We start from the raw sequence: 16,894 nt of genomic DNA on the forward strand, positions 1-16,894 counted from the left end.
TATCTAAAGTTTTCAAATTATGACTCCTTAGAGTCGACAAGGAGAATATCCTTTGGCTGTAGAAAAATTAAAAGAAAAAAAACATCGCTCTAACCGTAAAAGGACGCAGCAGAAGTCACGGACTTTCTTGATTTTCTTCGCATGAACGGCAGCAGATGTAATTTGGCTCGGTGCCGGAGGGTAAAGAAGATTAAACTGTAAAAAAACCAACGACCAGTTTAATCATAATAATTCTAATTACTCGAGAACAAAGTCAGAAGAGAGATAAAATTACTACATAGAAACAGATGTGAAAAAGGGATGAAGAAGTGCGTTAGATTGCGAAAGCGATGGGAGAAAAAGTTCAGCTGTGTCGTAATGTTACTATTACCGTTGCTTTTTTTCGTATATAAATCACTCGAACACGAAGACAGAAAGTAATTCTTTTTTTATTGCTCCTATTTAATTTTCTACTCACGCTGAAAAGGAGCTATGATTATGCTTTGCCTACGTTTCCTGTTCTTCACCGTAAATCAGATTCATCCACTTTCCCTTTTCCTCTCACTGATCTATCATTCTTCTTTTTTCCTCTTTCTCTCTCTCTCTCTCTCTCTGTCTACTTGATCCATTCTTTCAATTCCATCGACCTTATTCCTCACGAGGTCGTTAATCCTAATTTTCATTCAGACTTTTCGAGCGTACCGCCTCTCTTCCTCGATAAAATGAGAATTTCGCATCATCGCCAGTGACTATTAATTTTCTCGCCCATATCTTTTCATGAACAATTACGTCTCGCAATTACTCAAAGCTAATCTATAATTAAGGTAGTATGTGTCATATTTCAAAGCGTTATCAAAAATATAATAATTTCATAAATTGCTTTATTATTACGTTTCTCTGATTGTCAATATCTGTGTAAAGTTTAAACATACATTCTCTTATTGGCTTAAAACTTAATTAATTTCTTTGTTTGCTTTAATTCTCATGTAAAATCGCGTTTTGTAGTACTTTGCAAATTTTATAAGGTCGTAGCATTACAAATTAAATCAAGATTTGTGTATATTAATTTAATTTTTGACTAACATTGATATTAGTTTTTTAGCTGATATATTCTACAGTCCAAAGATAGTTCTTAAGATAGTTTTGTTTTGGGTCTAATTCTGCTTTACATAGGTACATATATATTTAAAGTATGTATATATTAATTCTTATATAGTAGAATTTGAATATAAAACATTACAAAACTATTGAGAGTTTTAAAATTAACTCATTAAGTCAAAAATCAATTTAAAATATATAGTTATAACAAAAGATGACAGGTGATAGTCTATTACTGGTTATTGTTAGTGAATATCAGTTTCAATTATGCACTTTATACTATACGTTTCGCGCGCGATTGTTTTGTCATAACTATACGTTTTAAATTCTTATAGTGTATTATATTTTTTCAATAATTATTGTAAAGGTAAAATTTTATAATTTAACAACGAAATTATACAACTCATTAAGTCATTAAGAATGAAGAATGCTATTGTAAGAATTCATGTATATTTAATTGCGAGTTTACCTGCGTAAGTCACAAAAGGCGACAGGCACTCCTGATATTTAAATGTTAAGTAAAATCAGAGAGATTCCCTTTCCCGGCCCGACGCTCATGAAAACCAAATAATCGTATTGTAGAATACATTTGAACAGCGTTGCTCTTCGGTTCGTTTATCTCTTGCTCGTAAATATCACGGTTTTGCGATTCAATCTGCACGAATGCACTAGGCAAGGCGGTAAGGAATCTTTGTACAGCTTTGGTCGTTTTCATTATCAGTACATCCGCGCGACTGACGAGCCATAGTATTCGAAATTTTGTGACGTAACAAGAAATTGCGGTCCGCGACAGACGAGGTAGCGTTAAATTATGTTTGCATAATAGATTCGTAAATCTTGCAAATAGTATATATAAGAAAAAGATTTCCTTTAAGGCACCCAAATTTCCTAAATTTACCTGACATGTAACAAAAACCCATTTCTAAACAGATTTTCTAATTTTATTGATATTCATTAAATAGAGACGTGTTTTTGTTAAACTTTTTTTTAGAGGGACTACGTATATTAGTTAATTATTAATTTAATTTAATTCGTGATAGTACCGCGGTAGTTTTATGTAAGCGATTAAAAGATCCAAGCTAGACTGTTATAGGCTTTGTATTTGTATTATGTTATGTTCTTACATTAACGGTCTTTAGTATTGAATATTGTTTAAACTTTTTCTTATTAATCACTGTATATTAATATACTGTTGGGAAATTAGTGATAAAGTGTCCCAAACAATGCACTTACATTTTTGTTTAAGTTAACACAAAATGAAGGTGTTGTAAAGCAACAAATGTAATGTAAAAAATTAACATTTATGATATATTAAATAAAACAGCTTTTATTCAATTGCTTAGAATTTACGTTTTAAAATACATTATTTTTTATAAATTACTTGTTTATTTATTCACACATTTTGTCACTTTGTCACTTATAAAAAAATATTGAATATTAATTTAACATAAAATTTAATATTTAAATAACATAATCACATTGTTTTGTTAAATTAACATTTTCAAATATTGAAACATAGAATTTAATGGTAATTTAATGATCAAGCAAGATAACAAACACACTTAACGGTGCATTAAACAAAGAAATGTTTCGTAAGTTATAAAAAGTTCGTTTGCAAAGGACGTAAATTTTCAAACCTAATTTGCACGAAAGCTCCGGGTAGTGAGATAAAAGAGACAACCGTCCATGATCGTTGCAAAGGTGGTAATCGTTCACGCGAATCTCGTTAAGCTCCTGATTTTTTCTATTTGATAAGAGAACATGTTCTATCAAAGTACAATTTTATACGGGCATAGAAATGCGCAACGTATCACTTTTGCGAATTTGTGAATTATATTTCTTTAAAGCTTTTTAAATGATATTTTTTAAAGTTTTTATAATAAAATAGTAAAATTAAAAAATATGGCAGTCATAAAAAGATATTTTAAAATAAAATCGGTTTCTCGCATATTTATTTTAAGAAACTTATTCGAAACAATATTGTCATAAATATCATCTGCTTAAATATTATCAGCATATATATTTTTTTCTTTACCATGGAATTATAAAATTGATTCACATAAATACTTGAGATGATAAAGCTAAATAAAAAAAAATTACCTTATTGTTTGAAATCGCTTAAATGGGTGACATCGTCGTTTCTACTGTTTTCAGAATTAAAGTTCTTGAAATTCTCAATGTTTTACTCTTATTACAAAATGCGATAAAGGAACATATTATATTTTATGTATAATACATGTTCCCTTGTGTATAAAACTTTTTCCAGTCAACGAAAGAAATATTCAATGTCCTATATATTATATAATAATAAAATTTAGATTATATAATTGTAAAAGGAGCACCATAGAAAAGTTTTCAATCACATGTAACCACTTCTTACATTGTAAAAATAATTTGACTTCTTAATATATCTAATAATATATCAAACACAAAGGTTAGTTATAAAAAAATAAACATTTATTTATATTATTTGTAAAGATAATATTATCATAAATTAAATTTTAATTTTCAATGATCAGCGATAAAAAAAAGATAATAAAAGTAAAAAATATATTACCTGTATATATTATTATTAAATACCTATCGTACACAATTTCTTTTAATTTAAAAATAACATCTTGCAGTTATTTTAGTAAATTATATTTTCTTATGCATTTTCAAAATCGTCTAACTAAACATCAGTTACTTATATTATACAATTTTATATGTAGATATCATCAAATATATGTCAAATATATGAACGTCATATTTAAATGAAATCATAACGAAAGATAGACATACGAAAAAAATATGAATGCGTTGAATTTACACGGGGTCATTGTGCGGCTCAGTTGGAAAAATTCTATCTAAATTCAACGCATTTATTTTTTTTTTGCCGTTCTTGTTTATATATGCAAATTACAAAATGTATGCGGCAAAATTCAAAATTATGAGATATTGGTAAATACATTTAACTTTTTTTAGGATTTATTATATTTCTCTTAATCTCATTTCTATTTAATTTATATAAAATAATTTAGCGATTGACTACCATGAAATTAAAGATAAATTTTCTGTGAATTCTTATATGATCTGATATGGAGAGGGATTTGAATGATCCTTTCTCGTGATAGTAACAACTTCCCAAATTACTTTCCCCGCAGGTACCTATAAAAACTTACGTTAAAAACGATTACTTTTCAACCCTCATAAACAGTACATGTTCGGAATCCAATTTTCGCGAATGCCTTGGGATAGAAAAACGATATTGAGTTGATGCTATCATGATCTACACTTTTCAACCTCAAAATTCGAGAGTCTAAATAGCGAACTTTACACAATGTGATAAATATAAATGATACTACAATATTCCCATTGACTATCGTGTATGCCATAATACATAAAAAAATTTTACTGAAGTATCTAAAAATTTATCTGTATACTGAAAATAATTTTGTTGGATCGTTAAAATGAATAGAACTCTCAAGCTGATTATTAGAATATCAAAATTTTTTGCAAAAATCATTTTACTTGAGTCTTATTTTAATAGTTTAACAAAGTTATTTGCAAATCTATATGTATAATAAATAAATGTTTAGACGCGTCAGCAAAATTTTTTGTGTATATGTATATAAAACGATATAAAATCGAAATTATCTTTATGAAATACATTCTGCGAAATACTACATTTATTTTATAGTTTATTCCATAGAGTGTTATTGTTTACCATAAATCATTTGATTACGAGATATAAATTGTTAAAAATAAAACCAATCAGAAAATATTTTCTATATATAATATATATATATATATATAAACTAATTGGAAGTTTACTCTGAGAGTTAACATCGTATATTGATTTATACATTTTGTAACATATTATATATTTTCAAAATATGATTATGTAATCCGTAATATAGTACAACAAAAACTGAAAGTATAAAGCGACAAACCGACGCATGTCAAAACTATTTTATAAAATATAGTCATCAGATATCTCAATAACGTTGCATATCTCGTCATATCCGAAATTAATTGCAGGAGATTGCCTATAAATTCTCGATCCTAACTTGTGTGAAAGACATTCTCCCTTAAAAACTATTATCCTACCTAAGCAAAAGCTGCTGGATTATACTTAGACCGATCTGCGACCCTTATTATCCTTACAGTAGCTGCCGAGGTATATTACGTGGGCTACATTATGGCATATTGAATGGCATCGTAATGCGCATTAAACATATTAGATCGCTATATAGTGGGCTTCAGATAAAAGCACGAGTAAAAAGGGATGATTTATACCTCATCCCATGTGCAGCCGCGGGAATCTTTTTCGTGCGAAGGTATTCCATCTCCCTCTTCTTAATTTTCTGGTATCCTTATCATGTCAGCTTACTTATATGTGTCACCGTATACATAAATAAATTTACTTACATAATCGATAGTACAACGGATAAACCAGATCAACAAATATCGGTCGCGTGACATTCGAACGTTACGACGTATGTAAATTTAGACATTAGCATAACACTTGTACGACTACGTAATGTGACTCGTTTAGCTTGCAATGTGCACCGATACACATTAATTGTTAATTGTTCTACAACACTTTGTTAATAGAATTAAAGATTTTTATTTTTATATATAACTTTTTGTTTAAAATAAAATATGATTTCTAATCTACAAAAATAAATAATGAATATTTCTGTCAATTAAAAATATTTTTTATTAAATTACAGCAACTTAAAATGCAGATGATACGATATTATTTCCTCTTGTTAGCAATAAATACGGATCTATATGAAAAAGTAAAATAGCACAAAGCGATACCGAAACAGTGTGATTTTCTGTATTCCAACGTGATTTCCATGCTTGACACACGTTTACAAGTACTAACAAGACCATCGTGCTTATCTCTTATGTCCAGCCAAGGCGGTGTATATAAACTATTCGACATTACTAGACTATATTTTGCTCAAAAAGAATAAGAGCAGCTCCTATCTTTTAGGTACGCGTTGAAAGATATTTTATCATATCGAATAAAAATATTCTGTGCCGCCGAGCGTTCTCTTTGCATCCTGATGGGAATCGCACGGACTGGCAGAAGCAGCGCAACATTATGCAAAGTTCATTAAAACCGAACTCCAAGAACGGCTGCAGCGCAAGTAGTTCCCTCGCTCTCGCTTTCTCTCTCTTTCCTTGTCCCGCCTCTCTTCTTCCTCATATCGCTTCTAAAGTCACGACGGTCCAGAGTGGTGTTCTATCCTCTAAACTTGGACAACTTTACCTACAACCATCTTAGCTTCGCCTGAGAACTTGCTTGCACATCTTGACCCTATATAGAGTGATTCGCGTAGTACTGTGACAAGCTGCACGTAAGATGCGGTCGCGCAAGTCGGTTGGGCAATAAAAGATTAACGAGATTACACGCTTTGGTCGCCTCAACGCGTACAAATACATCGCTCTATTAAGACGCTTAGATGTTCTTCCCTCGAGTATTGCGGTATACACTGTTGATTCTCGCTCATAATTTATTCAAGAAACTTTCATCGAAAACGTTTTCAAAAGCGTAGTATTTAATTCCAAGATAAATTGTAATTGAATTTACAATTATTTAAAACACCAAACCTTTTGTTCTTTAATTGTTTTCTAAGAACTTATATATCTCTAATATCGTATGAAAAATAGTAACACGCTTTCTAATAATTACAAATAGTCAGCAGTCCGTTTCGCCTGTTCTGATCAATTATAAGTATATTATTATACTTCATTGAATCTCTGCCAGGTTGAGCGATTTAATTGCGATAATTTCGTTGACTCGTATTTTGCACGCACAGTTCGCCGAAATCGTTACAAGTTCGCATGTAACGCCCGGCAATCTGTCCTGTTCGAATGGGGACATAATTATCGGATAATATCACCACACGGAATTTTGACCTATCCATGTAGCACGGTAAAGTATTTGCATAAATCATGTTTTGCAGTGAAGTGGAAGTGCCGTTCGGAATAGTTATGAGAAAGAATAAATCGAGATGTCGATGTACATTTAAATATATCTCGCGTAAAAGAGTCACGAGAAAATGAAAATTTGTGGGGTAAAAGCTAGGCCAAATCTGCGAGGAAGTATTGGACAAAGTTTGCGGGTGCATAAAAATTTCTAGGGGCGTTCCGTACTGACGCTTTCAACTTTGTAACGAAGTATCGACGTGCATCAAAGGAATATACAAAAGGCAAAAAAGGTGTTGCAATAGCTACATCCATTTTCGACACGGATTTAACCATTGCCACGCTTCTGTCCGTAGCGAATTGCAATTTTCAAGAATTTGAATCGCCATAGTTACGATTGGTGTTTCAAAAGGATAATTTTGCGTCGATATTACTTAAAGACCATATACTACGAAAACATTAATACAAATTTTATAAGAAATAAATAATTTTGCATATCGCGATACTAATATATAATTCAGTCATTCGAACCTTTTGGAAATTGAGTATAAATAAGCTAGACATTAAAGTCAAATATTCACTGATAAACTTGCAATACATATACTGGGTGCATGCGCACGAGCATATACAAATTTAAATTTGCTTTAATGACTGAAAATAAAAAATATCAAAATGAATATGAATCGATTTACTGTTATAAACGCAAAATAGCATGCTTGTGAAACCTGTCATATGTATCATGCGTCAATTTACTATTTATATCTAGATACAGGTTATACCTATTATCAATTTATCAAAATCTGATCCAATTTTATTTTATTCGTAAAATTATTTTTACATTTTATACGCGTTATTGAATTGCTCGAGATAAACATAGAATGTTCAACAATATTAACAATATTAAAAACGAATGTTCTTATGTATTTAAAATTAACTTGTTAATTGAAATGTTGTAACAGTAATTAGGCTAAATAAATAGTCAATATACTAATTAATACTAACAGTAATTAAATTAGAGTGAACTTTATTTTAAAGTTATTTTGTGTAAAATTATTGAGACAAAAATATTGAATATTATTGTATATGGAAAGAACGTTTTTGTTCAAGTATTTGAAAATATAATTAATCTTGATTTTTTTTACATTATTTTAAAGATGTTATTAATATAAAATTGTTAATATGTGATATTACATACTTTAACTTTAGTCTACGACTGTATTTCAAACTCGACAACTAATCAACTTGTAGTTTCCTTGAACTAGAAAAAATGCATAATTGTAGAATTTATATTAAAAAATGATTATTAGATACTAAAACATGTTTTAACCGAATTGGCGTTTATGTTAATATTTAACTAAATAGACCTAATAATAATTTTGTTAGCTTACTATTAAAATACAATAATTAAGATACTTGAGCTGAATAAAGTCAAATGAGTTTAAAAAAACGTTTTTTATTTCCAAATATAGAAGATATATATTTTATTTTTGTAAGTAAGTAATATAATAAAGATTTTATTCTCACTTAGTTTATTTCAATCTTCATATACAAAATTTAAAAAATAAAATACAATAAAAAATGGGTTTTATTTGGCTCAGGATACACTAATTGCTAGATTATCAAAACTTCTTATTATTTATTATGCTTGTATCTCCTACATAATTTTGATAATCCAACAAAATTATTTTCTTTTTATGTAACTAGATAATGTTTGTTTCTTTGAATTTTTTCTTCGAGGAAAATTGATTCTCGATTAAGAACTATCTGTCGCTACAAGCTATAAAGTCAGAAGTTTGAAACGATGTCGTATAGCATCACAAATTAACACAATAAGATTCTTAGAGTGTGAATGTTAGCCCATGTAGAAGAGATTTTATGGCTTGCGAAAACTTTCAAACTCAGAACGCGAGAAAAGGGAAGAATCAGAATGCGGAGCCAATGGCGAGTATAAAACGAAATGTAGTAGTGCGAACGCGATATACGGATACATGGTCGATTTTTGGCATTGGGCCACGATTCTCAATGAAATAAACTAACGACGAGATACTATGGGGGTTGGCGACGAGGTAGATCGGTTGGAGATAAATAAATTGCAATGATGGCGCAGTCTCTTTTCTCCGTTGTCGTGCTTGCGCGTACCGAAATATATCGCACGGAATTAATAGCGCGTCGTGACGGCGCATCGTCGCGAGGGAGATTTAAATCGGACGATATATCGCCTCCTCGCGCCCTCATTGTGCACCGATTCTTGGAGACTATAGCATTTTGCGAAAGCTCTTCAGCAGGAATACGTTACCTAGTAACATTCTAATAAGAGTCACGAAGCAATATCGTCCAATTTGGCCTAGCTCCTTTATGTCTCTATAAAATTGGTTCTTCTACGTGACATCGATTCCTGATTGTAACTTGCGCGAGTACATTTTACACCAGCGTTTTGGAGAAGAGTAAGAATTGTTACCTTCTTGCTAAAACGTGGCGGAGTGTGAATAAAACTTGGATATTGTGCCGTGATTTTTGTTAAAAATTAAGGTATTTGTATATGTATATTTATTTGAAATTGAATAACGAGCACGTAGCGACGATGTTGTAGGAATTCGGATACGAGGGAAGTTCTAGCGCCCTGGAGTGAGAGTTAAGACTGCCGATTAGATCCTTTATGCTAATGTAATTTGGAAAAGAGCGGTGTGGCTTTTCCATTAGCATTTGTCGTCTTAATTGCAGGTATATTTTAGCGATCAGAAACCCGTAAGCAAATTCACTCTTTTCGAAGTTCTGAAGAATAAATATAAAGTACGAGCAGCATAAAAAAAATACATTGCATTATCATGCATATAAAGTTTAAATAGCATTGAATATACAATTTAGTTTTCAAATATTTGTATAATATGTATATTTTAAATGTATTTTTATTATACTCTAAGCTGTAGAAATTTAATTTTACAGAATATAATCTTATAGAAGAGTAATTACGCACTACCTAATGGCAATAATTTTTAACAGCATCTTGAGAGGCGATCGTGCAAGCTTGTGACGCATTCGATTTCGAAACTGGTAATCTCTTGAAATCGTTCATTGCTAGTTGCATCAATGTGAGCTTTAACGAAAGGGTCGATGAGCGAGCCATTAGAAGGACTACGTTCACTAACACGATACGTGATACGTCCCATTCCATGTCCTCAATTGCCGTCGCCTTTAATTTCGCTGCGTCGTCGAAATCAAGATTGGATAATGATACGTGAGATCGCGTATTTTTCACTCGCGTTCACCGTGTAGGGTATCTCTTGATCCAGTGACCCAATCTAATTTCTCAATTACTACTTTATTTAATCTTTCAAAGATCTCAAACTGTATAGGCCATAAATTTGCTGACAGACTTTGGCTTTACATGAAGAGATCTGAGAGAAGGAATTATAAATCTGCAAAAATTCAAAAAAAGTTTAAAATCGCTTTGTAAATTTAAAGGGAACGTTTGAAATTCTTTAAGATAAAGTGATATAAAATATTGTGTCGACAATATATAATACCTCATACCAAATGCATGAATGCAAGGAATTACTTGTTTCATTCAATTACTCCTACGCTGTTTAATCATACTTTAATTAAACTCCTCGCACGCTCTACCCGTGGGAAAGTTTAGAAGTTAATACCCGTAGAGACGGCGATACTTTCATATTAGCGCGGCATTCGGCCGACTTACGAGCGCCAGTATAAAACGAGTTAATTACGTTATGGCAACGATGCGCCGCGCACATCTTCCTCCTTTCCCGTTGTTATTTCCCGACGCGCGAGAACATCCCGCATCCAGACATCGCGTTCTACGTGAGACATTCGCTTTGTGACACTGGAAATCCTTAATTTTTATATACGTTATTTCTTCTACTTGTCCGTCACCTAATTGCTCTACGCTAACTGCTTTATTAATGACTTTATCAGTATTTATAATCTCCGTACACAGACATATATTGTATAAACAGTTATTTGCTGTGATATAGTCTGACAGGTTGTATGTTCGATAAAATCGATAATTGAGCTTGGCAAATTATACTTCTTAAATACATCTTAACTCTAATGTACGTGTATAATGAAACGTTCGTCGGTATATATTTTTCAACGATTTTCTAGACGACTTAACGTCAGGACTCGACACTGCGATAAAGTCATCTTACGAAAATCTTCTTACACTGGCACGAAACAGCGCCGGGATTTCCAATTCACGGATTACTCGACACGATGAATTGGCCAACTCGAGTGGGGCCGAGAGATAAGCCGGGGCGTAAACGAGCCTGACTACTTATTCACGATTCCCGCACCTGTGTTTCAGATGATGGCGATGTCGAGGCCGTGGTACACAGGCCACAGCAGCAGGAATAGATAAGGCAGCGAGGGGCCGCGCGCCGAGCCAGTCATGTGTAGTGTCATGTGGCTTCTTCGGCTGCTGACGATCTACCGCTTGGCTCATCTCTCGGCATCCGGCACGCAGACAGGTGAGTAGCGTAAGAAGAGAAATGAGCGCTGTCGTTGTGAATTTCGAGCGTATACGCGATAAAATGGCAAGCAAGCGAAGACACAAATATGGATAGATCGCTCGGTAGAATAAACAAGCATTGCTAATTCCTAAATTACCGTCGCAACTAGATCAACAGTTCGACGAAATCGATTTACAGGTCACACGCGAATTGTATTTATGACTTGTACTGTGTGCGCTATTGCGATGGCGCACGTCCAAGTATTAACAACACGAATCCTCGCTTGACCTGCCTGTGACACAGCGACACAGAGTGAGTTATGGTAACACAATGTCGTCCGCCATAAAGATCGTATCGAGAATTTCGAATCGTTTGGCCGACATTTAGTATGAAAGGTGTGTGGCACCTACCAGCTGTTCTATGACATTGCTGATCGATTACAAAACGCTGTAAAAGCGTTCGTGCCATAAATCAATAAGTTATGATCCAGTTAAATAATAATAATAACAATACGTGTCAATATAAATCGTTTAACAATAAATTAGTTAAAAATATTTAATCCTCCCCCTCCCCCCTTAAACGCTATACTACACACGAAATATTATAGCAATATTGTAACTAGTACTTGGAAAAATTGTAATATTTCATAAAATATTCCATCAATATTCCTATGTCCATTAAAATGAAATATTGTTGCAATATTTTGCAAGATTGTTGCAATATTTTGAGAAATATTGTAGATATAATACATACTGCGACGTTATGCAATATTTCAATAATTAATCCATTTATTGCTAAACTATTATTGATTAATATATCGATTAATATATCAAAAAAACATAATGTGGCGTATAAATTGTTTTTTAATTAATAGAACAGACATTAACGAGCACAAGATTGTATATATTTTTATTAATAAAAAAATTATATAAACAACAATAAAGTACTGGAAAACATTGGAAAAAGAAAGCTAAGTATGCCACGCTAATTTAAAGGTTAATTAAGTAATTAAGTTTGAACTATTTTGTTATCCCAAGTGGATAATTGAAGACTATATCGCTGTCTTATTCTTCTAAAGTAACATAACTAAAAAAATTAAATTATCCAGAAAAGTGGAAAACTATTTATTAACTTGACAGAAAATCATTGAAGAAATCAAATAAACGATAAAAAGAACATATTTTTAACATAAATGTCATTTTTGCCGTTTTTGTTTTTTACATCCCTTAAAAAAACATTTTTTTAAAGTTGTGACAATTTTGATTATATTTTTAAAATCACCAATTTTGAGTTGTAACGTTTTAATGATTTTTTTAAAAGAAAGTTAAATTAGTTCACTTTTGACATTTATCTAACTTACCTAACTATTATGATAATAAGTCGAAAATCGTGTTTTTTAATCACTTTTAAAGTAAGAAAGCAATATTATCTTGTAATTTTGCTGATGAAACTTCTTTATATCCCTTCTATATATAAATATATATAAATGCTATAACTTTGATTTATGGTTACAATGTGGTAATACAATATTAAACATTATTAAAAATCGCATGAACAAGAAATTATTACTGTTGTCGTAAATAAAATTTATCCATACGAAAAAGTGACTCTCGTGGGTCTTGACATATTTTTACAACTTTATTATGCTTTTTTAGCCTGATATTTCCATTCCAGTGTTACACGTACGTATGTGTTACATTATAATTTAAAGTCTAAACATTTCTCGCAAGTAAAATATCCGCCGCGACAATTCTTTTGTTACGGTCCAAATACGGTCCACTCGATGGAAGTGGCAGTAACACCGCGTCGCGTTACGTCGTGAAGAGCTTTCCACGACATTCCTCCAAGACCATCGCAACTCATGGCACGCGATAAATCATCGTCGTACGTTGTGAATGGTCACTGAGACTCGTATCGAATGCGTCAAATATCCGACTAACGTCTATCATCAAGGGAACGATGCTTAGTCGGATCCCATAACTTCATGACTTTAATGACGATAGGGAATGCTCTTGCTCCATACCCATTAGCGGCGTGACATTATATTTATTGCTTGTAATCAGACCCAAATAGCCCACTAGATAACCAAATAGCCAATGCAATGTTTGAATTATCAACATCTGAGTTGCACTATTAGATGCTTTTTATTCATATATAGGTATTAATTTTACTTCGAATGAGAAAGCCATTATAGTGGCATTGAAACAATGTCATATTTTAAAACAAGAAATGTAATGAAACGAATTATAATAAATTTAACCTAAGGAAAAGTTGTAAGATATAAGAAAACATTTATAAAGGTTAAAGTTTATAAATTATAAAAATTAAAGTAAGCCTCATATAAATAAATTAAATTACTCGATTGATTCAATATTTAAAAATTATTAGTTTACAATTGGGTATACTTTGAATATTTTATACATAATATAATATATATTTTATATATTTTAATTTCGTATTATATATATAAAATAACGCCTTATGTAGTTATATGTCGTTCGATAAATTCATAATTTTCTTTTATATATTAAAGATCTTGTTATGGGATTATATGTGCGTGAAGAGGTGGATGATTGGAGCTCGTATGAAACGTACGAGGATCTGAAATATACGTGTCGCACACGAAAGAGCCTATCTCGTGAGACGCAAGATGAATCTCCATGAAATTTAGATTACGGACGAATATAAATCCTTGATACGACAGAATGTAAATCCAAGAGACGATAATAACTTCCGACTGTGTCTTTTTATTACCTCATAATACTACGGTACGATATGTTGTGCGTCGTTTCACATTGCAAATTGCTACTGATCAAACGTCTTATCGATAGTTGACAAAAAAAATATTTGAATACAATATTTGTTTTATTACAAAGAAATTATTGCATACTTCTATTTTTTAAGCAAATTAGAAGTTACTTCAAAAACAAATTAAAAATTATTTTAATTTATATTTAAAAAAAAAACTACACACATAATATATAAAATACATAAAAAAGACTAGGTACGTAATATATAAATTCACACGGAATTATAATTAGCACTTAAGATCCAGCTCGACCGTTAAAGGCAATTTCTTATTTTGGTTGTGCTTCTTATATGTATGGTCCTATAAGACTTAATGTTTAAATATTGTTTAATTTATATCTTGCTGAGTATTGTGTGTGGACTATATATATTTCTTAAACAAAAACTAAAATTAATTAAACAAAACTAAAACTAATTCTTTAATAATAATGAAAATTTAAATGTGTATCATAAAAATATACTGTTTTATATATTTAAAAGAGTTACAAAAAAAGTATACTTTATGAAAGTAATTCATTACCATTGTTTGTATTGATTTAGGACCGGTTGTTTCATTTTAGGATAAACTATACCTATAGTAATTTACCTATTAGATAAATAAGAGAGTAAAACAGCAAATGTATTAGAGAGTAAAAGAATAAAACATCGAAGTGAAATTTATCGAAAAGTGGAACAACCTAATTCTAAAAAAGTTGTTACCATTACCATTACTCGAAACTAACGAGTTATTATAATTTCCGTTAGCTTTTCCTTGAATTTTGATTACTTTTGTTTTCGAGTGGTATTTTTATTTGAAGGACTTGCTGCAAAAATGGGTTAACCCACATTTTGTAAAAACGGAAAAATAAAGTCTGAATAAAATAAAGTTAAAGTTGATGGACAAAATATATTTTATTTATTTGCGTCTTATTACAAAAATGTGTTTATTTTGCAGCACATGTCCAAAAAGTTTATTACAAGTTACAGATTGTGAATAAGAAATATTATGAAACGTATAAATTTTTTTGCATCAGATGATTATATTTGCCGAGTGATAGAAAAAAATATTATAACGATTGCATTGCCGCTACTCCAGCTTCATATTCCAAAGAAAATCTAATATCCCGAGAATTATAATCCGCAAAAGTTTAATACACACACGTGTACCTGTGAAAGCAACGAGGTTGAAAAGAAAGACTATATACAGACTCCGAGAGAAGCAAATGAGTTGAAACGAATAATAGACCTTTAACATGTATATGCTAACTTCATTTCTCTGATTTTTCCTTTTTGCGCCGCAAAATCGTTTCTCATCTTTTATAATTCTACATTCTTTTTACATTATTCTTAAAATATGAATCACTGTATAAACGTAATAGTGAATTAGCTTAAATTTTAGAACAAATAGAGAATATCTAGCACTCATTCATTTCTATCACATATTCGACTACATTCTGGATTACTATTATTGTTACAATAACCATTTCAATTTTTTACACTGTGAACAACATTTACTAAATATTAATAAATAATAGTCTTAATGGAATATTCTATAAATGTAGACACACATATTTTATACTAGATCCAAGAACCATTATAGTTTGATTCAACTATCATTTTTTTATTTATCTAAATATTTATTTACCGTAAGTAAATATTCCGCTAGGACTATTCAAAGAAATGTTTATTAAAATTTAACAAATTTTTTTCTTAGTGTATATCACTGATTAATTGATTATAATCACTACTTGGTCAAATATAACGCATTCTTCTTTTAAATTCCGTTTATGCACGTTTTATATTCATGTATTGTACGTATATGTACACGATAGTAACGATAAAATAACTATTATATTTACTGTTATCCGAAAAATACAAGTACGTTACTATTAACGTTACGAATAAAAAAATGTAACGTTGTTATTTATCCATTATTGAAAAAAAAAAAAATAGTTGTAACGGTAACGATGTTACAAGTAACGCGTTATTTCCCAATCTTGCTTAAAAGCATACTATTTATATAACAAAAGCTTATGTTGAAAAAGGGAGAAAGAAAGGGTTTGAAAGGATAATTACATATTGTAACCAGCATGCTTTGTTATACTAAAACGCAATGTCTAAAATCTAAGCACAAAGTAAAATTTCTCGCAAATGTACGTCGTTATATAATAGTAAATCATCGTAATTGATCCATTCATCTTAGTCTACTTCTTTCATGCACTTCTTTCTGCCTCGTTTAGCGCGTATCTTATTTTGCTACCTCGAATTAACTACGCGATTCACTCCCGGGATTGGATCGTATAATCGTTAATAGTTTATGTAACGATGTGCTGGAGAATTTCACAGCAATGTGGTCTCTTCTGCCAAAGACATGTTATCTCTCTCTATAAAGGCGATTATTGTTCCTCGTAAGGTGGAAATGGGCTGAGCAGCCCATCTTGGTATTGTCAGATACAACAGTGCCAATGTAGGTTCGCATGATGACGAGAACAGAACGCAGCACGCAATTACTAGGAGACTCGATTAAGACAAAAAAAGTTATCGCGTCTTTCTGGTGTTGAATTGTTGTTTTTATAACGAATGTTTTGCATCAATTATTCATTGCTAACCAAGTTCAGATACAAATTACATTTTATCGGATC

At 31.2% G+C, this 16,894-nt stretch overlaps 1 protein-coding gene across 1 annotated transcript in view; it reads left to right on the top strand.

Moving 5' to 3' along the window:
* Nucleotides 1–11,229: 11,229 nt before the first annotated feature.
* LOC108778260 (titin homolog) overlaps nucleotides 11,230–16,894 on the top strand; it is a 38,462-nt gene continuing 32,797 nt past the window's right edge. Inside the window, 2 exon segments of the mRNA XM_083287330.1 lie at nucleotides 11,230–11,385; nucleotides 11,387–11,483. Coding sequence (XP_083143456.1) covers nucleotides 11,230–11,385; nucleotides 11,387–11,483 — 253 coding nt within the window.

This window comes from Cyphomyrmex costatus, unplaced genomic scaffold (genome assembly GCF_001594065.2).
Source record: "Cyphomyrmex costatus isolate MS0001 unplaced genomic scaffold, Ccosl1.0 scaffold5, whole genome shotgun sequence".
NCBI classification, from domain to species: domain Eukaryota; kingdom Metazoa; phylum Arthropoda; class Insecta; order Hymenoptera; family Formicidae; genus Cyphomyrmex; species Cyphomyrmex costatus.